Source organism: Phocoena sinus, chromosome 15 (assembly GCF_008692025.1).
Source record: "Phocoena sinus isolate mPhoSin1 chromosome 15, mPhoSin1.pri, whole genome shotgun sequence".
Lineage (NCBI taxonomy): Eukaryota > Metazoa > Chordata > Mammalia > Artiodactyla > Phocoenidae > Phocoena > Phocoena sinus.
Genome location: NC_045777.1, coordinates 28101677 through 28126724, shown reverse-complemented (window position 1 = coordinate 28126724; position 25048 = coordinate 28101677). Strand labels below are relative to the sequence as shown.

General features: G+C 42.5%; 1 protein-coding gene across 3 annotated transcripts in view; it reads right to left on the bottom strand.

The window, feature by feature from the left end:
* Positions 1-478: 478 nt before the first annotated feature.
* The window catches only part of PSMF1 (proteasome inhibitor subunit 1), a 61067-nt gene continuing 36497 nt past the window's right edge, over positions 479-25048 (bottom strand). For 2 of the 3 annotated variants that reach the window (XM_032605786.1, XM_032605788.1), the window contains exons 5-7: positions 3108-3161; positions 1814-1972; positions 479-1278 (exon numbers count right to left, since the gene is read on the bottom strand). In XM_032605786.1, the coding sequence (XP_032461677.1) occupies positions 1227-1278; positions 1814-1972; positions 3108-3161 (265 nt within the window). In that variant the 3' untranslated portion in view covers positions 479-1226. Of the gene's footprint in view, positions 1279-1813; positions 1973-3107; positions 3162-6485; positions 8632-25048 lie in introns of those variants that run through there. The other variant, XM_032605787.1, reaches the window with a different exon arrangement.

The window sequence follows — 25048 nt, the reverse complement described above, 5'->3', positions numbered from 1 at the left end:
TGATCTCTTGCCTCTGAGTCTGGTGCTCTAGAGTGCTCTTTCCACTCCAGCACAGGGGGTTCATCCCTGACCACATCTGTCAGGCCTCAGGCTGAAAAGCCTTCCTGGGTTGTTTCTTGCATCACTAGCTCCTTCATTCACCCCTATCACACACTCCCCCCAACCCGCCCCCTGCCACTGGCTTTCAGAGACCAGGCTCCCTGCTTGTCCTGAAGTTCAGCACCACGCTGCTATGCTTGCGTCTGAGCCGCAAGAGGGGTTTGCGGACTCTGTAGGTAAGTACCACACAAAGCCTTGAACCTTTATTCTTTCCCTTTTGCCCCAGTTCCCAGGGGTCATCAGACATACAAGCAGACACCAGAATGTTTTAGAGCAAGAAAGGCACACCTCAGATTTCGTAGGTAGACACGATGGCCCTGGGAGGGGAAGGGACCTGCTTAGGGTCACTCAGTAAGTTAGTGGCAAAAAGAGACTAGCCTTCAGGTCTGTTCTGTTTATTCCTCTGTTCATAGGCTGCCATTGCCCAGGCACAGAGGGACCCAGAGGACTGGCTCAGACAAGCAGAACTGGAAGATTATGCCCTTTTCAGAATGATGCAGTCTTTCCACAATGTGCCTGTCCTTGAGAAAGTCATCCCTGTGGCCTATGGGGTTTCCAGTCACTCATTTTCATCCATGAAGCCAGACTGGGACCCATTCTTAGTGGTGTCAGGAGCAAGAGCAATTTATGAAAGGGAGGTGCCTGAGACGCAAGAACAGGCCCTGGGTAGGAAAAGAGAGTCATTTGGCCCCTCAAACACTCAAACTCTCAAGTCTCATAAACGGAAGGAACTGAGCAGCAAAGAAGAGTGGGAGACTGGCAACATGATTTTTGTATTGACATTTGGTTCCTAATAATAACATCCAAAATGTGTTCTGTTCTTACAGCGCTGCAAGCGGGACTGCATCGGGTCGAGGGTGTATGTTGCCGGAGTCTTCCCTGGGAAGTGGGGAGGAGCTGGTGGTGAGAGACACTGATTTCTCTTTGGGACCTATATGCAGCCAGGTGGACAGCTACAGCAGGTACCTTGGCCCTGGCAGGGGGTGGGGAGGCAATCCCAGCTGGCCTGCAAACACATGGGCAGAGTCCCTTGCCCCCAGCCCACAAGAAAACGGTTGCTGATGGGGCTAGCAGTGGCAGCTCCAGGAGAGTAGAGGGAAGGATGGTATGTTACATTCTTGAGGCCTTCACAGGTACATGTCATCGTAGCCCGGCGGGCGGAGATGGTCTGGGTTAGGTCTGGAATGGAAAGAGGGGCTGGTGAGTTGGGGCGATGGAGAGCCAGCGGCGCACGGGCACACAGGGTCCTGAATGGAGGGAGCCTGCCTCAGAATGATGTGGTGCTTTGTGCAGTTCAAGAGCACGCACTCTAGAGTTGGGTCTGAATTCTTATTCTCCCACCTTGGATAAGTTACTCCACCTTTCAGGGCCTTGATTTCTGCATCTGTGAAATGTGGACAGTAATATCTACCCACAAGTGTTGACATAAGGATCCAATGAGTTCCTGACACATACAAAAAGTCCATTAAATGTGAGTAGCAACCCCTCCTCTGAGTCCTCCGTGATGGGAGCTGGGGAAGGGAGGCACTGAGGAAGCTCCTGGAAGGCTCCAGGGAGGCATCAGGCAGGTGCCTGGAGGAGGCTCCACTCTCTTGGCAGCAGGGGACAGAGGTAGTGGTGACTCTGCACCTGGCGTCAGACGCCTTCATTCCTGCAATGCTGAGCTGAGCTGCCATCAGGTCCTACTTCTCAGCATACCTGAGTGAATACCTACCCAGGTGGGCTGGTCCCAATGGGTCCAAAGGGGTCAAAGCGTGCTCCTGGGGGCACAGCGCCTGGAGGAAGCCGGTTTGGGAGGCCCGATGATGGGTCAATAAGTGCTCTTGGGAAGCCGGATCTCAGGGGATCCACGATCATGCCACCTCTCCGACACCTGAAGCAAGAAGGAACGATGGGTAAGCAAATGTGGCAAGCAGCTGTCGGAGAAGGAGTGAAGGTGGTGAGAATGGACTAAAAATGACTGGGACATCAACTGTGGATGGTTCAAGCAGACATACACGGATGGCTGCCTGAGTGCCAGCAGGAAGTGGGCAAGAGCAACAACACAAAGAGCACACCTTCTCTGGCCATCAGGGCCTGTACTTTCAGCTCTACAGGCTCCCTGAACCCACAAAATTGAGATCCCTGCCATCTCCTGCACCCAAGGGGGACAATTCGATAAAGAGCGTGTGCCAGAACTTGTCAAGGTCAATGCAGAACCATCACAAGGCTCTGCAGGCTACTACTTTAGGTCTAAGGACTAATGAATTGAGATAATTCATGATGCTAGCTTTTTTGCTGTTTCCTTAAAGGTCTCAGGGCAATCCATAATTTGGTTGTCCAAGTCTGGCTCTTGACAGCATCTGTCCCTCACGGAATTCCATGGATCCGACCTCATGGCCCCAACTAGGATGAATAAGCTGATGTTCCCCAAATTCTGAAGTCACTGTTCAAGCTTAACTGCAGACTTATATGACTTCCCCATGGTCTAAAGGTGAGACACTCAAGCTGGGGACACTTTGCAGCAGAGGTTAAAATCTAAAAGCATTCAGAGAAGACAGTGCCTAGCTGAGGCTGAAATAACTTTGTTGGGGACTTGACAAGAACCACACCAGAGTCTAATGGGGATCAGAGACTCCCCTTACCAAGTGAGGTGACCTCTGAATAGCCCTGAACTGCCCTCAGGTCTGTAGCCCAGTGTGCTCTTCAGTCTGCACCTGACAGATCCCCATGGTATCCTTCCAACCAAGGGACAGCTGCTGTCTTCCACCAAAACAAGCAGGGCCAGAAAACAACAGAGGAGCTGCCCACTGGGCTTGCTCAGCCACTCCCCAACACTCAGAGCCCTCCTGCACTGCTCCAGGTACAGCAGAGCAGAGCAGTGGCAATGCTTTCTCAGCCACTCAGCAACAACTGCTTCCTTCACCCCAAAGGAAGACTGATGAAAAGCTCTAAAATTAGAAGATGAGCTTGGGCTGAAAGGCCATAAGAGCAAGTCGTGTTGCTGTCACCTCCCCAGCAGTACTCACCCAAAGGGGTCTAGGTCCTCTCCCCCGACAGCAAACGGGCCCAGGGGATCACACCTGAAACAAACAAGGGACAATTACTGAAAGTCCCAGAGCAGCCTGGGCTCCCAGAGGTCCAAACCCGATGCCTTTGGGGACACAAATGTACTCCCAGGCATGGGGGACAGGGGAAGCCCCTGCGTGAGACCAGAACACAAGGGATATTTCAAAGTGGTCCTTGGCACAGACTAACACTGAAATTATTACAATGGCAATTACGCGAAAAGAGCTGGACATAAAACTAGAAACATGGAGGATCCCAGTAATGTAGAAAGATAAAAATATGAACAGTGGCAACCAGATAAATTTTATTTTATTCATACCTTTCCCAGGCTCCTAAAGTTTGTACAAAGAACCAAGAACATTTAGATCAGAAAAATACTATTCTAAAACCCCAAACCAAAAGCTCAGATTTAAAAGCTTCAAAGGGTGGAGTGAGATGGGTGCTCATATACAACTAGAACTGTGCTTCTCAACCTTTTTCTCATTATGGCCCCTGCATGAAATGCTAATATCACAGATACTGCACTGGATAGCCACAAACCATTGTAATTTCTAAGATTTTTTTCACCCCCCAACCAAGAACCAATTTTTGCCCACACTGAGACTGCAGGAGCCAGGAGAATAAATTAGTGTGTGCTTTGTGGAGACCAAGTCTATACTAATATATATATACACGCAAAATATATCTGTCTCTCAAAAGCCTTCTGTATCTTTACATTCTGTGATCTGATACTTTTATGCCTAGGTATCCATCTTAAAAAAATAATTCATAATTCAAATGAAAATATCATCATAAAGACTTTAACCAAGGGAACAGGATTGGCTGTTAATGGGGACCAGTTAGGCAGATCATGGTAATGCAGCCATGGAAACAATGTTCTTAGAATGTTTTAAAATGATGTGGAAAAATGTTTATGCTCCAGTGTTAACTGTGGGAGAAAAGGGGATTATCAACAGCCTAGGAAATCAACTATGAAAAATGTGTGTGTGTGTGTGTGTGTGTGTGTGTGTATAAATAAAACTAGAAAGAAGCATAACTGAAAATATAAACAGTGACAGTTAAACCTGGGAGAAGTTTCTTCTTTATATTTTCCTATTTTTTCTATATAGGATATGGCTATGGATATAATAAAACAAAGAAGATTTGGTATTTGAAAAAGTGTGCTTTGGAATCTGCTTAGAGCCCCAGTGAGCAATACAAACCTGACAGTTCTGGGGCATGGGAGACCTCAGAAAAGCCTGGTAAATAGCAGCTAATCAAAGCTTACAGGTAAGAAGCCATTAATTAAGCAACTAGGAAAATAATCCAAAAGTAGGTGCTTCTCCAGGTAGTTCTACCTTATGAGCTGGAAAGGACACCATGATTTAGATGGACATGGCTTCCAAGGGAAGCAATTTTTCCCGACCTAGGTTATTGTTTCCAAGCCATGGTTCACGGAGCTGGCAGTTCAAACTTTCTGGTGGCCTCCCAACAACCTGCCTCACTGGACAGACCAAGTGGTGCGGAGGGCAGCAAGCATTTTACACTTGTCTCCACAAACTGCCCCCTACAGAGCAGCAAGCAGAAGGAGCTTCTAGTGGCTATAAAAATGACTTGGAAAACAGAGCCTTGATGGCTCCTGAAACATGGAGCCACCTCTGTTTTCTCTCCTAGGCCACAGAGCATGGGGAGGAAAGAAGAGATAGAGAACAATGGAAGCTAGAAAGGCAGCTGCCAGGCCCACCCCAACAATCTGCTTTCTTGCAATTGTCACGGCATATCCTTTAGGCTCACACTCAACACAGTCTAACTGCAACACATGCACGCTTCTGTGAGCTCATTATATACACGCCCAGACCCTATTATAAAACAGTCTCAGTACTGGATATGCTGAATGAGGCTCTTGGGATTAAAAAAAAAAAGAAGCTAATTTTTGTAAATGGTCTCTAGAATCAAGCCCCTAAAACTTCATCTAGTAATCAGCTGAAAGAGAGTGCTGTACACTAAATGCTGTAGGCGCAACTGCCTAGTGGGCCCACTGGACAGTAAGGCCTAGCTTCAAAACGGGCCCTTTGGGATTGGGGCCCTTTGAAGGCCCTTTGGGATTTGGGGGTGATCCTGACCGCACACAATTCCTCCTTATGTGCTCTCCTCTCCTCTTAGATAAAAACAACACGCCTCTCTTGGGCACACAAATCCTGTTGACGCCATTCTTATGGCTGAGGTGGTCTGGTGAATAGGAAAAACCTCAGGACTCTGGGTGGGGGATTGTCTGGCTGGTTGGCAGGGGTCTGGCTGGTTTGCACCTCAGTCTTCTACGATGGAAAATCTAAGTAGTAACACTCAAAGTGTCTGCTGTCATGGTGAAACATAGTATTGGACATGAACACATTTGTTGACAGGAAAGGCCTGGAAGAATGGAATAATAGCAGCTGCCGATATTTACTGACAGCTTGCTTTGTGTCAGGCACCATGCTAAATTTAGTTTTTAAAATTTAATTTTCTGAATAGGTAATGCCTTCACCAGTTTCAAAATTCAAAACAATACACAGATTGAATTCTAAATTCAAAAGATACACAGATCCATAATCTTAGGCTGGATGTGTTTTGGAATTCACAATTTTTCATGTTTCAGAAAGGTCAGATGAATATACCTAACATATTCTTGTGTAGTACCCTATAACCAATACCTTAATATTTCTGCAAAATGAAGGAGAATTCACACAAAATGAACATATAAGGAGCTTAATGCCACTTCAGTTCACGTTTTGCTACCAAACAAGGTGTGGCACCAATCTTATGAAAAAAACAAAACAAAACAAAACAAAACAAAACAACACCGGGTTTTCAGAGCTCTTCTGATTTCAGAGTTGTAAGATAAGAGATTGTGGACCCGTACAAGTAAAAAAAATCTCCCTCTTAGCCCTGTCCTCCAGGCTACTCACAGACAACCAATGACATCAGTTACATGTATGTTCTTCCAAAGATACTTTGCATATATGAGCAAATATGCATTTCCCCTACTTTTTTTTTTTTTGCGGTACGTGGGCCTCCCACTGCTGTGGCCTCTCCCGCTGCGGAGCACAGGCTCCGGACGCGCAGGCCCAGCGGCCATGGCCCACGGGCCCAGCCGCTCCGCGGCATGTGGGATCCTCCCAGACCGGGGCACGAACCCGCGTCCCCTGCATCGGCAGGCGGACTCTCAACCACTGCGCCACCAGGGAAGCCCCATTTCCCCTACTTTTTAAACAGACGGATGTGCTGAGCTCCTTATAAATATTACCTTATTTTATATTTGCAATAGCCCTCTGAGGAAGTACAATTTTTTTCCTATTTTACAAGCGAGGAAACTGAGGCTCAGAGAAGCAAGTGTTCTTACACAAGGCCAGATGGGTAGTAAGTGGCCAAGAATGAATTCACACTAGGTTTACCCAACCTCAAAAGCCACGACCTTTTAATTGGTGTGTTGAGACCATTTACATTTAATGTGGTATGTTTAGATTTAGATCTGCCATTTTACTATTGCTTTTCCAATTGTTCTCTCTTTTTCTTTCCTCTATTTTCTCTCTTTTTAATTCAACTTCAGAGTTTCTGACTAGATCTCTTTGTAGTTTTTTCAGTGGTTGCTTGAGGGATTACAATAAACAGATGTGACTTTTCACAGTCTACTGAGAAATAGTATATTACCCTTTCAAGTCGAAGGTAAAAACCTTATCAGCATAAGTAAGTCCTTTCATTCACCTTCCTTGTCTTATATAACATACAATATTGTCATATTATATGATATATATAACTACAATGAATTTGTTCTAATTTTTGCTTTCAATTATAAAACATGTTTTAGAGAATTCAAGAGAACAGTCTATTATGTTTATCTAGATATTTACCATTCTTATTGCTCTTCCTTTATTCCTGATGTTCCAAGTGTCTATCTGGTATCCCTTCCCTTCTGTCTGAAGAACTTTCGTTAGCAATTCCTTCTGAGAAGATCTGTTGACTGTGAATTCTCTTCGTATCCTTTTACTAAGAATATCTTAAAATCCTTCAGAAATAAAGATGATGTATTTGCTGGACATAGAATTCTGGGTCTGACAATCCTTTTTTCTCCATACTTTAGGAATGGTGGTCTACTTATTTCTGGTTACCATGTATTCTGATGAGAAATCCATAATCATTCAAATTCTTATTCCTCTATAAGCAATGTGTTTTTTTCTCTAGTTGCTTTCATGACTTTCATTTTTAGCAATTTGATTATGTTTGAGCATGGACTTCTTTGGGTTTATCCTACTTAGGATTTGCTGAGCTTTTTAAATCTGTAGGTTTATGTCTTTTGCCAAATCTGAGAAGTTTTCAGCCATTATTTTCTTCAAATAATTTTTCTGTACTTCACTCTTTCTCCTCTCCTCCTAAGACTTTCATGACCGCAGTGTCAGCTCTTTTATAATTGTCCCACAGGTTCCTGAAACTTTATTTTAAAGTATTTTTTCTCTCTATTGTTCAGATGATTTCTACTGATTTATTTCAAGTATTTAATCTCTCCTCTGTTATCTCTATTCTGCTACTGATTCATCCAGTGAAATTATTTTGATTACTGCATTATTATTTTTCAGTTCTAAAATTTCCATTGGGTTCTTTTTTTTTTTTTTTTTTTTGTGGTATGCGAGCCTCTCACTGCTGTGGCCTCTCCCACTGTGGAGCACAGGATCTGAACGCGCAGGCTCAGTGGCCATGGCTCACGGGCCCAGCCGCTCCGCGGCATGTGGGATCTTCCCGGAGTGGGGCACGACCCGCGTCCCCTGCATCGGCAGGCGGACTCTCAACCACTGCGCCACCAGGGAAGTCCCCCATTGGGTTCTTTTTTGTACCTTGTTTCTTTGCTGAGATTTTCTATCATTCCATTTGTTTCTAGACTGCCCTCACTTCTCTAAGCATTTTTATAATAGCTGCTTTATATCTCTGTCACGTAATTATTCCAACATTTGCATCACATTGGAATATTGGCATCTGTTGATTGTCTTTTTGTGAGCTGAAATTTTCTTGATTCTTTGTATGCCCAATAATTTTGAACATTCTGTCATGAGGTTTGGGGAGAATCCTGGTATTTTTGTCTTAGCAGGCAATCAACCCAGCTGGGTTTGGGATCCAAGTTCAGGTTTCAATGTCAGTTCTGTTTGGAAAGCCTTTGCAGTGCTATCCAGCTGTGTACCACGTATGTGCTAACCAGTGGTCAGTCTGAGACCTGGCAGTGGGCTATCCTGTAGTTCTGTTCTCAAAGTCTTTGGTGTGCTATTTACAATCAGATCCACTTATGTACAGCTTGCAGGTAAGGCCTGGAGTCCATAAGTTTATGGAGTTGCTTTCTGAACTCTTCCGTTTCTGTGATCTATCTCCTTGATACCTTCCAGTTCCCTGGGGCTCCTCTTTTGGTCCTCTGGCCAGAAAGCTGGGACACTGCTTACCTTGCTCTGCCATGTACTTCCCCTGACAGTGCCTGTGTCCACATGCCTGTATCAAATGGAGGGAGAAGAAAGAAAGAAAAAAAAGCAACAGTGGTTCACTCCATACTCTTGACACAAGTCTTATTGGAAAGGAAGGGTCTTCTCCCTCAGTTTTAAGTTTGTGGACTGTCACATGCTGGGGTATAAAACAATGGAGAAAAGGAAGAAGAAACACGGGAGATTTTCCTCATTCGCTCTTGAGCACTAGACCCCATTCCCACTCCGTTAGCCAGAATGGAGGGCTGTCCTGGAGTGCTCTCTTTCCATGCCAATATCTAATTCCTTGTTTTGGGCTTCCTTGAGTTCATACTGGAGGCCAGTATGGTGGTATTTCAACCTCTGGTCTTCTTTACCAATCTATCTGCTACTACTTTTCAGCATCCTCAAATAATTGCTCCATGCATTCTATATAGCTGCAGTCAATGGGAAAGTCAGGAAGGAGTGTGCTTATTCCAGAACCAGAGTCTTCCAAACCTAGGCTCTTAACCGGTACAGAACATCAATATGGCTGCTTTCAACACAGCTGCTGGTCTGCACCCACTGGTGATCACCAGGCATGAACGCAAAGCTCTCCATATGCACATCAGAATTCTTTAGGAGTGCCGGCTGTGCTTTCACAGTGCATCCAGCAGCAATTACCTGAAGATTTCTAGACCCTGATCCCTGAGTCAGTTTTCATGGCATTGTTTGAACCACCTAGGCCAGTTCTGTTCAAGTTGTAATGTGCACATGAATCAGTGGGAGAATCTTGCTAAAATGTAGGTTTTAATTCAGAAGATCAGGGATGGGACCTGAGATCCTTCATTTTCTGAAAGCTCCCACATGATCTGGCATTGTTGGTCTGGAGACCACCAATGGCTAGGCTGCATCCCAGCGAGGGTACAAGCCGGGGAATTTTTGTGGTCTGGGTTTATTTGCTTTGTCCTGCCAAGTGTGGAAACTTAGGACTGGGAAAATGGAAATGCTGATAGCCATAGACAACAGTGTGTGCACATAAACAAGGAGAGCACCAGTTATGTGCTCTGAGCAAGCAGGGCACTACACCTTTCCTTTTCCCCACCCCTCGATGAACTCATAGGATAGGATATCCTATGAGTTCAAAGGTGAACTGGGGACTGAGAATGGTTGGAAAATACTACATTTAGGCTAAGTGAACAAAGATTTTCAAAAGAGAAAGAAAATATATGCGTATACTAAAAAAATTATAAGAAAAATGTCACCCATCATCTGACTCTAACACCATGGCTATTTTTGCTATTCTTTCCTAGTCTTTTTAGAAGCATATTTTTAGACAATTATAATAAATATAATTTTAGATCTCACTGTTTTCCTCCACTTGTGTCCTATATTTCTCATGTTGTTTGTCTTTGCTATTAACATTTTTAATGGCCAAATAATAGTCACTCAAGTGAAGCAAATTTTTAAAATTTATTTAATTTTCTACTGTAGGTATTGGGGTATTGCTTCTGGTGTGTGTTAACTATAAATAATGCTGTAATGAATAACTTTCATGCTCATATTTTTTTCCAGGTTAGAAATCGATAACTGTTATTCTTTGCCCATCCGACCACTGTATGATGGGAACCGACAACCTATTTCTCTGGTCAAGAGACAGAAAGCAGTTGTACTCAGGAGCTTCAACTGTACCTGATTTAGATGATTTACAAGGTTAGATTTAGGTCCTTTAGCTGATGAGATTTAGATAAGATTTTAGGCTGAGCTGATACAGTAATGGCAAAAGCCTCCTCAGAACGCTGGGGGAGGGGAAATGTATTTTGCCTTTGGTAGAAATGTCCTCCTCTCAAGATTCCCCACCCCTTAATCCCCAGAATCTGTGAGTGGGATGAGAAATCACTCCTGCATTTATGTTTTATGGCACAGTTGACCTCAAAAAGGGGGGATTGGGCTTCCCTGGTGGCGCAGTGGTTGAGAGTCCGCCTGCGGATGCAGGGGACATGGGTTCGTGCCCCGGTCTGGGAAGATTCCACATGCCGCGGAGCGGCTAGGCCCGTGAGCCATGGCTGCTGAGCCTGCGCGTCCGGAGCCTGTGCTCCACAACGGGAGAGGCCACAACAGTGACAGGCCCACGTACCGGAGAAAACAAAGGCGGGGGGGATTATCTGGGTGAGCTAATCTAATCATATGGACCTTTAAAAGCAGAGAACTTTCTCTAGCTGGTGGCAGAAGTAAAGGTGGAAGGGAAGATTTGAAGCATGAGAAGAACTTGACACACTGCTGTTGGCTTTAAATATGGAGGCAGCCACGTGAGAAGAAATGCAAGAGGTTTAAGGAGGTGAGAGAGAGGCCTCCAGCCAATAGCCAGTGAGGAATGGGGTAACAAGAAACTGAATTTGGGTTCAGTTAGCTTACAAATGTTATGTGGATGATGCCTTTCTAAATAATTTAAAAGAAAAAGACTAACTCCAGCAGTGAAAAGGATGTGGAAATGACACCAAAATATAGGGGGAATGCGAATTAATACTACTGTTTAGGGAGGCAACTGGGCAATACGTATCAAAATCTTTAAAAAGAGGCTTAGTCCTTAACATATTAATTCTACTGTCAGGAATGCATGCTAAGGAAATATTCAGATGTGTTCTAAGTTGCACGAAAAGTATGTTCCCTGAAGCATTACCTATGGTAGCCCCAAATTAGAAATGACTTGGGCTAAAAAAAAAAAAAAAACTCCTTGCATCATCCTTGCTTTTTCTTCCCATCATCAGGCCAACCCATAAGCAAGTCCTGTATAGTATACTTCCAAATATATCCCAGATCATCTACATATCTGCCACCACCTACCACCTACCATCATTATTTCTTGCCTGGGTGCCTGTGTCAGCCCCTTATCTGGTCTTTCTGTTTCTACTCTTGTCCCTCTCTAATCCATTCTCTACAAAGGAGCCAGAAGAATTTAAAAAAAGGTAAATAATATCAAGTCCCTCTATTGCTAAATACACCTAGTAGCTTCCCTGCTCCTAACAATGACCCAGGCTCTACACAAACTGTCCTTTGCTTACCCCTACAGTGTCATCTCCCATCACTCTTCTGCACCATGCTCCAACCATACTAGCTTTCTCTTTGTTCTTGGAATAATCCAAGCCAAGACCGTTTCTTTTGAAGCAACTGCTGATATAGGTGCCAAAAGGAGAAAATATCCCTTTGAATCCCACACCAATGTTTATGAGCTGTGTTTCTTTGGGCAAGTTGATTAACCTCTCTGTGTCTCAGTTTTCTTTTCTATAAAATGGGGATAACACTAGCACCTATCTCTCATTCTCTTGTTAATGAAGGTTAAAAAAGATTATACTTTATACTTAACGTAATAGCTCAGCACACAGTAAGGGCTCAATAAATATTACCTATGTTAGTTGCCAGAATCTAAGTGGGATCCCTTAAAAAAAAAAAAAAGTCAATGGTTAAAGGGGTCCCAAATGGATCACTTGCTAACCAAAACATTTTGATGGCTTCCATTACCCCAGGATCAAACCCAGCTCCTTAGCACATAAGGCCCCTTGTGATGTGGCCCCCATGTTCACCTATTCTCCCTTCACACGCCAGCACAAGTAATATATAACCCCCTGATCCCTCCCCTGCCTACAAACACACACACACACACACACACACACACACACACACACGATGATAAGATGATTTCATAGGCCCATTTGTATCCACTGTTCCCTTGGCCACAAATGCCAATTACTCCCAATACTACAGATTTTTTATTAGTCCTTTAAAATTTAGTTCATCATGCATTATCTCAGTGAAGCCCTTCCTTCTATAACCTATCTCAACTCAGTCCTTCATAATAATCAACCTTTTCTGAGCAGAAGACCTCAGACATACTTCTTTCACGATTTTACAAAGAGTTAACGGTCTGGAATAAAAGGGGCAATCAGCCCTAATCGACTGTGAACTCCTTGTAAGTTAGGTCCATACCTCATCATGTATTCCCAGTGCCTAGCACAGTATCTGATACATAATTGACACTTAGACCCACTTGGAGCTAAGAAATTGTGTAAAGGATAAAAGCAAAGGTTTCAGAGTTTGACCCAAGTTCAAATTCTGGCTTCACCATTTAACAGCTGTCTGACCTAGGGCAAATCATGAAATCTCTAAGCCTTAGTTTTCTCCCCTGTAAAATACAGACAATAGTATCTATTTCTCAGGGTTGTTATAAGGATTAAATGAGAATGTTTATAAAAGCTTAGCACCTGGTATACAATAAAGAGTTTAATAAGTAGTATCCAATATTCTATTATTATAACACAACTTCTGCTCCTTAATGGTTGTGGTCAAGTTACTTACACATGAACCTCAGTTTCATGTAAACTGTAAAAGGGGGATAGCCCTTACTGATCTCATGGGGTTGAGAGGATTAAATAAAAGCATGTGGATGAAATGACTAGTATGTTGTCTGCAATAGTTGGCATTCAATAAAAAGTAGCCATATAAATATTACTGAACTAGCTTTGCCATCCATGGGAAAAAGATCAAAGGGATAAAGATTTCTTCCATTCTAAGGAAAAGAATGAGGGCAACTATTATTGTTTCACAAGTAATGAAAAATGAAAATTATTAAGGTGGCATAGGTAGAGGATAATTCTTTTCAAAATTTGGTGCTAGATCAAAGCTAAAATGTGAATCTATCTCACAACACATAAAAATTAATTTCAAATGGATTATCTTAATATAAAAGGTGAAACAACAAAGCTTCTAGAAAATATGAGAAATTCTACATGACCTTGGGGTAGGGCAAAAATTTCTCAAACAGATCAAAAAAGCATCACATATAAAGGGAAAGTACTGATAAGCCAAACTACATAAAATATTAAGAATGTTTTAATTTAAAAAACACCATTAACAGAGTGAAAAGACAAACTACAAGAGGGAAAAAAAAAAAGATTCAAAATGTGGTCCATGGACCCCTGGGGGGTTCCTGAGACTCTCATTTCAGGGGGGGTCCATGAGGTCAAAACTATTTCATCTTAGAAGCTATCTGCTTTTTCACCGTGTTGATATTTGCACTGATGGTGCAAAAGCAATGGTGGGTAAAACAGTTGATGACTTAGCATGAATCAAAGCAGAAGCATTCAACTAGCAGTCACTGTAACCTCCCTCACCAGCCACTCCGACCACTCCCACCCCCATCCAGTTTTCCTTCAGAATGTCCTTAAAGAATCGTTAAAAATTACCAAGTATTCTAAACTCTCAATCTTTGAGTACACCTCTTTTTAATATTCTGTGTGATGAAATGGGAAATATGCATAAAGTACTTCTGTGCATGTAGAAATACAACGGTTGTCTCAAAGAGAAGTACTCGTGCAGTTGTTTAAGTTGCTAGCTGAAGTAGCCGTTTTTTTCATGGAAAACCATTTTTATACAAAACAATGGCTGACAAACAAACCATGGTTATTCAGACTGGGCTACACAGTTGATACTTTCTTGAAAACCATGTGAACCTGTTACTGCAAGGAAAATAACTGACAGTATATGTTGCCAATGATAAAATTCAAGCTTTCAAGTGAAAATTAGCAATTTGGAAATTTGTATTCACCACTAGCTTGACGGCTCTCCCATACTGATGCTGATGAGATCAGTAATATTGATGAATGTGATTTTTAAAATATTGTTTAATAAATGTGTCAACGTTTAGCGAATCTGCACATCTCAGTGGACCAACAGTTTCCAAATAACCAATTCATGATCTCCCAATAGCACGCACTGGTAAAAGATCCATTAAAAGGGCATGATAGAGCAATGGATTTTAATGTAATAATGTACAAAAAGTTCACTGATATAGATTCAGATTCTACACTGCAACTAACCCTTTGTGAAAATTAAGAAAGGGAAACTAACTAAAATGGAATCAAGAGGCCAGAAGGGAGAGCAGAGCCTTCATGCACGAATCACTTGACATCAACATAGACCCCAGAAGGAAGAGAGTACCTTACATCTCCCACAGGACACTGATACTACTTTACTACTGCCAGGAAGAGGAAGATCTTCTCCTTGTCTGGCAACAGCTCAGCCAATGAAAAACCATTATACTGCAAACTCCCAGTTTTCTCCAATGGACTTTAGGTTTATAACAGCCCCTCCCAACTTCCCCTTATTCTCTATAAAAGAACTTCTCCTTTGCTTTACCAGACTTGCATGTGGTGAACCACAGCTGCATGCCCGAAACTGCAATCCTTTGCTGCTCCTGGATAAACCTGTTTTGTTGGTAATAACTGGCTATTTTATTGTTTTACCTTAACACCTTAAAGAAACTATCACTTATCAAGCTTTGGTGTAATGCAAAGAATATCCACAATTACTACTACTCTCTTTTCCAACAACTTATGTTAAGGCTTAAACAAAAACATTATCACCTACAGACTAAATGCAGAAGCAGAAATGAAAATCCAGCTGTCTTCTATGCCAGTATTAAAGATATCTGCAACAATGAAAACAATGTCACTCTTCTCATTAAGTTTTTGATTTGGAAAATAGTTATTTTCATAAAATTTGTTATTTAGGTTAACACACAACAGGTTTATTATTATGTTTAAATGAATGAATAAATGTATATTTAAATTTAAAATTTAATTTTTTAATTAAAAGTTTCAGCTATAATTTATAATATGGTAAATATTGATAGATGCAACTCAAACAAACAAGAGCTCTTTTGGGGTCCTAAATAATTTGGGGGAATGCAAGAGAGTTCCTGAGACAAAAAAGCTTGAGATCTGCCAGCACAGAAAATATAACTCCAGGAAACAAAAGAAAAAATTTATATACAGATGTTCACAGTGTACTATTTAAAATGAAAAATTGGACATTCTTGAAATTCCCTGTGGAGGTTAGGCAAACTACAGCATATATTAGTAGAATAAAATATCAGATACTACAAAATATATGTTAAAGGAACACATGTATATGTATAACTGATTCACTTTGTTATAAAGCAGAAACTAACACACCATTGTAAAGCAATTATACTCCAATAAAGATGTAAAAAAAAAATTATCAGGCGGACAAAGAAGCAGACAATATGACATGATTATAATAATAATATATATATATATGTTTACCACCTTAGTAAACAAAATACAAAATTTTAAAAAGAAAATGTGGAGGACTTCCGGGAAGATGGCGGAAGAGTAAGACACGGATATCACCTTCCTCCCCACACATACACCAGAAATACATCTACACGTGGAACAACTCCTACAGAACACCTACTGAACTCTGGCAGAAGACCTCAGACCTCCCAAAAGGCAAGAAACCCCCCACGTACCTGGTTAGGGCAAAAGAAAAAAAAAAACAGAGACAAAAGCATAGGGACGGGTCCTGCACCAGCGGGAGGGAGCTGTGAAGGAGGAAAAGTGTCCACACACTAGGAAGCCCCTTCGCGGGCGGAGACTGCGGGTGGCGTAGTGGGGGAGCTTCGGAGCCGCGGAGGAGAGCACAGCAACAGGGGTGCGGAGGGCACAGCAGAGAGATTCCCGCACAGAGGATCAGGGCCGAATGGCACTCACCAGCGGAGAGGCGTGTCTGCTCACCCGCTGGGGCGGGCAGGGCTGGGAGCTGAGGCTCTGGCCTCAGTCGGAGCGCCGGGAGAGGACTGGGGTTGGCAGCGTGAACACAGCCTGCAGGGCGTTAATGCACCGCAGTAAACCCGCGGCTAGCCGGGAGGGAGTCCGGGGAAAAGTCTGGACCTGCCGAAGAGGCAAGAGACTTTTTCTTCCCTCTTTATTTCCTGGTGCGCGAGGAGAGGGGATTAAGAACGCTGCTTAAAGGAGCTCCAGAGACGGGCGCGAGCCGCTGCTAAAAGTGCGTATCCCAGAGACAGACATGAGACGCTAAGGCCGCTGCTGCCGCCACCAAGAAGCCTGTGTGCGAACACAGGTCACTATCCACACCCCCCTTCCGGGGAGCCTGTGCAGCCAGCCACTGCCAGGGTCCCGGGATCTAGGGACAACTTCCCCGGGAGAACGCACGGCGCACCTCAGGCTGGCAACGTCATGCCGGCCTCTGCCGCCGCAGGCCCGCCCCGCACTCCGTGACCCTCCCTACCCGCCCCCCCTCCGGCCTGAGTGAGCCAGAGCCTCCGAATCAGCGGCTCCTTTAACCCCGTCCTGTCTGAGCAAAGAACAGACGCCCTCCGGCGACCTACACGCACAGGCAGGGCCAAATCCAAAGCTGAGCCCCTGGGAGCTGTGAGAACAAAGAAGAGAAAGGGAAATCTCTCCCAGCAGCCTCAGAAGCAGCGGGTTAAAGCTCCACAATCAATTTGATGTACCCTGCATCTGTGGAATACCTGAATAGACAACGAATCATCCCAAATTAAGGAGCCGTGTGGATGAAAGGCTCTTGGTGCTGCAGCCAGGAGTTAGTGCTGTGCCTCTGAGGTGGGAGAGCCAACTTCAGGACACTGGTCCACAAGAGGCCTCCCAGCTACACATAATATCAAACGCCGAAAATCTCCCAGAGATCTCCATCTCAACGCCAGCATCCAGCTTCACTCAACGACCAGCAAGCTACAGTGCTGGACACCCTATGCCAAACAACTAGCAAGACAGGAACACAACCCCACCCATTAGCAGAGAGGCTGCCCCAAATCATAGTAAGTCTACAGACACCCCAAAACACACCACCAGACATGGACCTGCCCACCAGAAAGACAAGATCAAGCCTCATCCACCAGAACACAGGCACTAGTACCCTCCACCAGGAGGCCTACACAACCCACTGAACCAACCTTAGCCACTGGGGACAGACACTAAAAACAACAGGAACTACGAACCTTCAGCCTGCAAAAAGGAGACCCCAAACACAGTAAGATAAGCAAAATGAAAAGACAGAAAAACACACAGCAGATGAAGGAGCAAGATAAAAACCCACCAGACCTAACAAATGAAGAGGAAATAGGCAGTCTACCTGAAAAAGAATTCAGAATAATGATAGTAAAGATGATCCAAAATCTTGGAAACAGAATAGACAAAATGCAAGAACCATTTAACAAGGACCTAGAAGAACTAAAGATGAAACAAACAATGATGAACAACACAATAAATGAAATGAAAAATACTCTAGATGGGATCAATAGCAGAATAACTGAGGCAGAAGAACGGATAAGTGACCTGGAAGATAAAGTAGTGGAAATAACTACTGCAGAGCAGAATAAAGAAAAAAGAATGAAAAGAACTGAGGACAGTCTCAGAGACCTCCAGGACAACATGAAACGCACCAACATTCGAATTATAGGGGTTCCAGAAGAAGAAGAGAAAAAGAAAGGGACTGAGAAAATATATTAAGAGATTATAGTTGAAAACTTCCCTAATATCGGAAAGGAAATAGTTAATCAAGTCCAGGAAGCACAGAGAGTCCCATACAGGATAAATCCAAGGAGAAATACGCCAAGACACATATTAATCAAACTGTCAAAAATTAAATACAAAGAAAGCATATTAAAAGCAGTAAGGGAAAAACAACAAATAACACACAAGGGAATCCCTATAAGGTTAACAGCCGATCTTTCAGTAGAAACTCTGCAAGCCAGAAGGGAGTGGCAGGACATATTGAAAGTGATGAAGGAGAAAAGCCTGCAACCAAGACTACTCTACCCAGCAAGGATCTCATTCAGATTTGATGGAGAAATTAAAACCTTTACAGACAAGCAAAAGCTGAGAGAGTTCAGCACCACCAAACCAGCTCTACAACAACTCCTAAAGGTACTTCTCTAGGCAAGAAACACAAGAGAAGGAAAAGACCTACAATAACGAACCCAAAACAACTAAGAATATGGGAATGGGAACATATATATCGATAATTACCTTAAATGTAAATGGACTAAATACTCCCACCAAAAGACACAGATTGGCTGAATGGATACAAAAACAAGATGCATATATTTGCTGTCTACAAGAGACCCACTTCAGACCTAGAGACACATACAGACTGAAAGTAAGGGGATGGAAAAAGGTATTTCATGCAAATGGAAACGAAAAGAAAGCTGGAGTAGCAATTCTCATATCAGACAAAATAGACTTTAAAATAAGGACTATTAGAAGAGACAAAGAAGGACACTACATAATGATCAAGGGATCGATCCAAGAAGAAGATATAACAATTGTAAATATTTATGCACCCAACATAGGAGCACCTCAATACATGAGGCAAATACTAACAGCCATAAAAGGGGAAATCGACAGTAACACATTCATAGTAGGGGACTTTAACACCCCACTTTCACCAATGGACAGATCATCCAAAATGAAAATAAATAAGGAAACACAAGCTTTAAATGATACATTAAACAAGATGGACTTAATTGATATTTATAGGACATTCCATCCAAAAACAACAGAATACACATTTTTCTCAAGTGCTCATGGAACATTCTCCAGGATAGATCATATCTTGGGTCACAAATCAAGCCTTGGTAAATTTAAGAATATTGAAATTGTATCAAGTATCTTTTCCGACCACAACACTATGAGACTAGATTTCAATTACAAGAAAATATCTGTAAAAAATACAAACACATGGAGGCTAAACAATACACTACTTAATAACAAAGTGATCACTGAAGAAATCAAAGAGGAAATCAAAAAATACCTAGAAACAAATGACAATGAAGACATGACGACTCAAAATCTATGGGATGGGGCTTCCCTGGTGGCACAGTGGTTGAGAGTCCGCCTGCTGATGCAGGGGACACGGGTTCGTGCCCCGGTCCGGGAAGATCCCACATGCCGCGGAGCGGCTGGGCCCATGAGCCATGGCCGCTGGGCCTGCGCGTCGGGAGCCTGTTGCTCCGCAACGGGAGAGGCCACGGCAGTGAGAGGCCCGCGTACCGCAAAAAAAAACCAAAAAAAACCCAAAAAAAAACAAAAAAAAATCTATGGAATGCAGCAAAAGCAGTTCTAAGAGGGAAGTTTATACCAATACAATCCTACCTTAAGAAACAGGAAACATCTCGAATAAACAACCTAACCTTGCACCTAAAGCAATTAGAGAAAGCAATCAGAGACAAAAAATTAGAGAAGGAAGAACACCTAAAGCAATTACAGAAAAAAGAGCAATTAGAGAAGGAAAGAAATCATAAAAATCAGATCAGAAATAAATGAAAAAGAAATGAAGGAAACAATAGCAAAGATCAATAAAACTAAAAGCTGGTTCTTTGAAAGGATAAACAAAATTGATAAACCATTAGCCAGACTCATCAAGAAAAAAAGGGAGAAGACTCAAATCAATAGAATTAGAAATGAAAAAGGAGAAGTAACAACTGACACTGCAGAAATACAAAAGATCGTGAGAGATTACTACAAGCAACTCTATGCCAATAAAATGGACAACCTGGAAGAAATGGACAAATTCTTAGAAAGGCACAACCTGCCAAGACTGAATCAGGAAGAAATAGAAAATATGAACAGACCAATCACAAGCACTGAAATTGAAACTGTGACTAAAAATCTTCCAACAAGCAAAAGCCCAGGACCAGATGGCTTCACAGGCGAATTCTATCAAACATTTAGAGAAGAGCTACCACCTATCCTTCTCAAACTCTTCCAAAATATAGCAGAGGGAGGAACACTCCCCAACTCATTCTACAAAGCCACCATCACCCTGATACCAAAACCAGACAAGGATGTCACAAAGAAAGAAAACTACAGGCCAATATATCACTGATGAACATAGATGCAAAAATCCTCAACAAAATACTAGCAAACAAAATCCAACAGCACATTAAACGGATCATACACCATGATCAAGTGGGGTTTATTCCAGGAATGCAAGGATTCTTCAATATACGCAAATCAAACAACTTGATACACCATATTAACAAATTGAAGGAGAAAAACCATATGATCATCTCAATAGATGCAGAGAAAGCTTTTGACAAAATTCAACACCCATTTATGATAAAAACCCAAGAGAAAGTAGGCATAGAGGGAACTTTCCTCAACATAATAAAGGCCATATATGACAAACCCACAGCCAACATCGTCCTCAATGGTGAAAAACTGAAAGCATTTCCACTAAGATCAGGAACAAGACAAGGTTGCCCACTCTCACCACTCTTATTCAACATAGTTTTGGAAGTTTTAGCCACAGCAGTCAGAGAAGAAAAGGAAATAAAAGGAATCCAAATCAGAAAAGAAGAAGTAAAGCTGTCACTCTTTGCAGATGACATGATACTATACATAGAGAATCCTAAAGATGCTACCAGAAAACTACTAGAGCTAATCAATGAATCTGGTAAAGTAGCAGGATACAAAATTAATGCACAGAAATCTCTGGCATTCCTATACACTAAGGATGAAAAATCTGAAAGTGAAATCAAGAAAACACTCCCATTTACCATTGCAACAAAAAGAATAAAATATCTAGGAATAAACCTACCTAAGGAGACAAAAGACCTGTATGCAGAAAATTATAAGACACTGATGAAAGAAATTAAAGATGATACAAATAGATGGAGAGATATACCATGTTCTTGGATTGGAAGAATGAACATTGTGAAAATGACTCTACTACTCAAAGCAATCTACAGATTCAATGCAATCCCTATCAAACTACCACTGGCATTTTTCACAGAACTAGAACAAAAAATTTCACAATTTGTATGGAAACTCAAAAGACCCCGAATAGCCAAAGCAATCTTGAGAACAAAAAACGGAGCTGGAGGAATCAGGCTTCCTGACTTCAGACTATACTACAAAGCTACAGTAATCAAGACAGTATGGTACTGGCACAAAAACAGAAATATAGATCAATGGAACAGGATAGAAAGCCCAGAGATAAACCCACGCACATATGGTCACCTTATCTTTGATAAAGGAGGCAGGAATGTACAGTGGAGAAAGGACAGCCTCTTCAATGAGTGGTGCTGGGAAAACTGGACAGCTATATGTAAAAGTATGAGATTAGATCACTCCCTAACACCACACACAAAAATAAACTCAAAATAGATTAAAGACCTAAATGTAAGGCCAGAAACTATCAAACTCTTAGAGGAAAACACAGGCAGGACACTCTATGACATAAATCACAGCAAGGTCCTTTTTGACCCACCTCTTAGAGAAATGGAAAGAAAAACAAAAATAAACAAATGGGACCTAATGAAACTTAAAAGCTTTTGTGCAGCAAAGGAAACCATAAACAAAACCAAAAAACAACCCTCGGAATGGGAGAAAATATTTGCAAATGAAGCAACTGATAAAGGATTAATCTCCAAAATTTATAAGCAGCTCATGCAACTTAATAACAAAAAAACAAACAACCCAAACCAAAAATGGGCAGAAGACCTAAATAGACATTTCTCCAAAGAAGATATACAGAATGCCAACAAACACATGAAAGAATGCTCAACATCACTAATCATTAGAGAAATGCAAATCAAAACTACAATGAGATATGATCTCACACCAGTCAGAATGGCCATCATCAAAAAATCTAGAAACAATAAATGCTGGAGAGGGTGTGGAGAAAAGGGAACCCTCTTACACTGTTGGTGGCAATGTAAACTGATACAGCCACTGTGGAGAACAGTATGGAGGTTCCTTAAAAAACTACAAATAGAACTACCATATGACCCAGCAATCCCACTACTGGGCATATACCCTGAGAAAACCAAAATTCAAATAGAGTCATGTACCAAAATGTTCATTGCAGCTGTATTTACAATAACCCAGAGATGGAAACAACCTAAGTGTCCATCATCGGATGAATGGATAAAGAAGATGTGGCACATATATACAACGGAATATTACTCAGCCATAAAAAGAAACGAAATTGAGCTATTTGTAATGAGGTGGATAGACCTAGAGTCTGTCATACAGAGTGAAGTAAGTCAGAAAGAGAGAGACAAATACCGTATGCTAACACATATATATGGAATTTAAGAAAAAAAATGTCATGAAAAACCTAGGGGTGAAACAGGAATAAAGACACAGACTTACTACAGAATGGACTTGAGGCTATGGGGAGGGGGAAGGGTAAACTGTGACAAAGCGAGAGAGGCATGGACATATATACACTACCAAACGTAAGGTAGATAGCTAGTGGGAAGCAGCCGCATAGCACGGGGAGATCAGCTCGGTGCTTTGTGACCGCCTGAAGGGGTGGGAGAGGGAGGGTGGGAGGGAGGGAGACGCAAGCGGGAAGCGATATGGGAACATATGTATATATATAACTGATTCATTTTGTTGTGAAGCTGAAACTAACATACCATTGTAAAGCAATTATACTCCAATAAAGATGTTAAAATGAAAAAAAAAAACAAAAAAACACACAAAAAAAAGAAAATGTGGAACACAAACATTGGGAACATTTAGAAAATACGTAAAGATAAAGACTGAATGGGATTAAAAATGAATTCTGAATGACATAAATAAGAGCTTTATATTTAAGGATTAGTTTTAGCAAAGCTGGTTAAGCAAAGAAATTTTGATTTTTCAAAACAAAGAACAAGATTTGGGGCATACAGTCTCCTGACTGAGGACAGATGGAGCAAAGAGAAATGGGTTAGAATTGTAATGACAACAACAACAAAAAGTTAGGCTTAGATGAAAAAAACTTCCCTTAGAGATGGCTTGTTTTCACTATTTCTTCCCTAGAGATCTGAGGAGTAGAACAGACCTAATTTTCACCCTCAATTCTCTATCACAATGGAATGTCCTCTCCATCTATACCAGCATCACCCCAGTAGCCTCTGACAAGGTCTGGACACACATCACCACACACTTAGTGAAGCAAGACATCCCAACTTCAGTTAGCATCTGGAGGTTTCCAGGTGTGGGATAGGCAATATGGTGTGGAAAGTGAGGGGTGAGACACAGAACTGTATCCTATGGGAAGGGGCAGAGGCTGTTGTTTCCTACTCAGAATATAAACCAAGGCTGTTCAGTGACAGGGTAATTAACAACCTGCAGCAGCCAGATGGGCCCTCTGCTCTCCTTTCCCTCCTTCCTGCCCTAAGGCCCCACCCTTAAATCTGGCACTTGTGGGAAAAACAAAAAGGTGAAAGTATGAGTGGCTGATTGCCCAGCAACATGGTAGTGATGGGGCTCTCACAAAGAAGTCGTCATTATAGGCATCTGTGCTGACAGAGGAAGGGGGCTGGCAATGGGTGGGGGTGGAGAGTGAAGGGGACTACAGAGGCAAGACCTGTCAATTCGCTAGTGGCTGACAAAAAGCCTCCTAAACATTCCGCCTCGTCTTCTAGTTCAGTGTTCCAGTCCCGGGAGATAAGCTTGCCTAAGAAAGATCAAACTGAGGGGGGTTAGGGGATGGATTTTTCTCCATAATCAGTGTGCACTCACTACACTGAACTTGTACACAAATTGATTACATGAACTAACACTGAAGGGTGTAATGGGGAAACATAAGCTTCTGAGTCCCATGTAGGGGCAAACCCCAGTCTTCACCCCCTCAGTTAGATAATTCTGGGAAGTTATGCTACCTCCCTTATCCACTGTATACCCCTCTGTAAAAGTAGGGATGCTGCTGATTTCCGTGTAGGACCGCCTGGAAGATGAGCAACCATAAATGGAAATACTTGGTATGGGGTCAACACATGGTGGACAGCCAAGAAATGGCAGTTTCTCCTACCCTCGATAAGTGGTGGCCAACGTGATGACAGAGGAAACAATGTCCATAAAGGTCCTGGGCCTAAATGTAGTTGCCCAGCACACCCTCTGGGTCGATACTCTCACATCTAAGTGGTTCCACAGCATCAAATCCTTTTCTAGGAGGAACAGACTATGTATTTTAAAAAAATAAAAGAAGTTCTCTCTTTCGGGAAACCCTCTAGTCATTATACCTTCAGTCTTATTCTCATCTCTGCTTGCTACCTGAATAGGATCCATGGAGTTATTTCTTAGGCATCTACTATATTTTGAGCCATGAGCTCAATCCGTGACATCATCATATTCCATGCGAAGAAACCTGAGACAGGTATAATAATTCCCAAGGTGCAGATGAGAAAACCAAGGCTAACTGTGCTCACTGAGAGACAGGCAAAGCTACAAGGCCAGGGTTTGAACCCAGCGGATCAACCTCCAAAGCCTGTGCTGCTAACTGCCATATGATACTCTCTTCTTGACATGGGAGGTGGGTGAGGTAGCAGAAAGAAGGGAACAAGTCCCATCTGCTAAGACTGGTATACAGGAGTGATGAGGCTTGGCCCTCTGCCTCACTCCCTCCAATCCACCAGGATCCTGAGCCAAAGATACTAACACCCTCTCTCATCAGCATCCTTCAATGGTTTCCAAGTGCCCATGGGGGAAGATTCATGTACATGGCATCAGGGTCCTTTCCTTCACAGCTGTTATATCCTAGGATTCTGACATGAATTCTTTCTCTAGACAAAATTCAGGGACAGTCCCACGCTTTCAGACCTTGATGCCTCTGGCCTGCTGGTCTCAACCTGG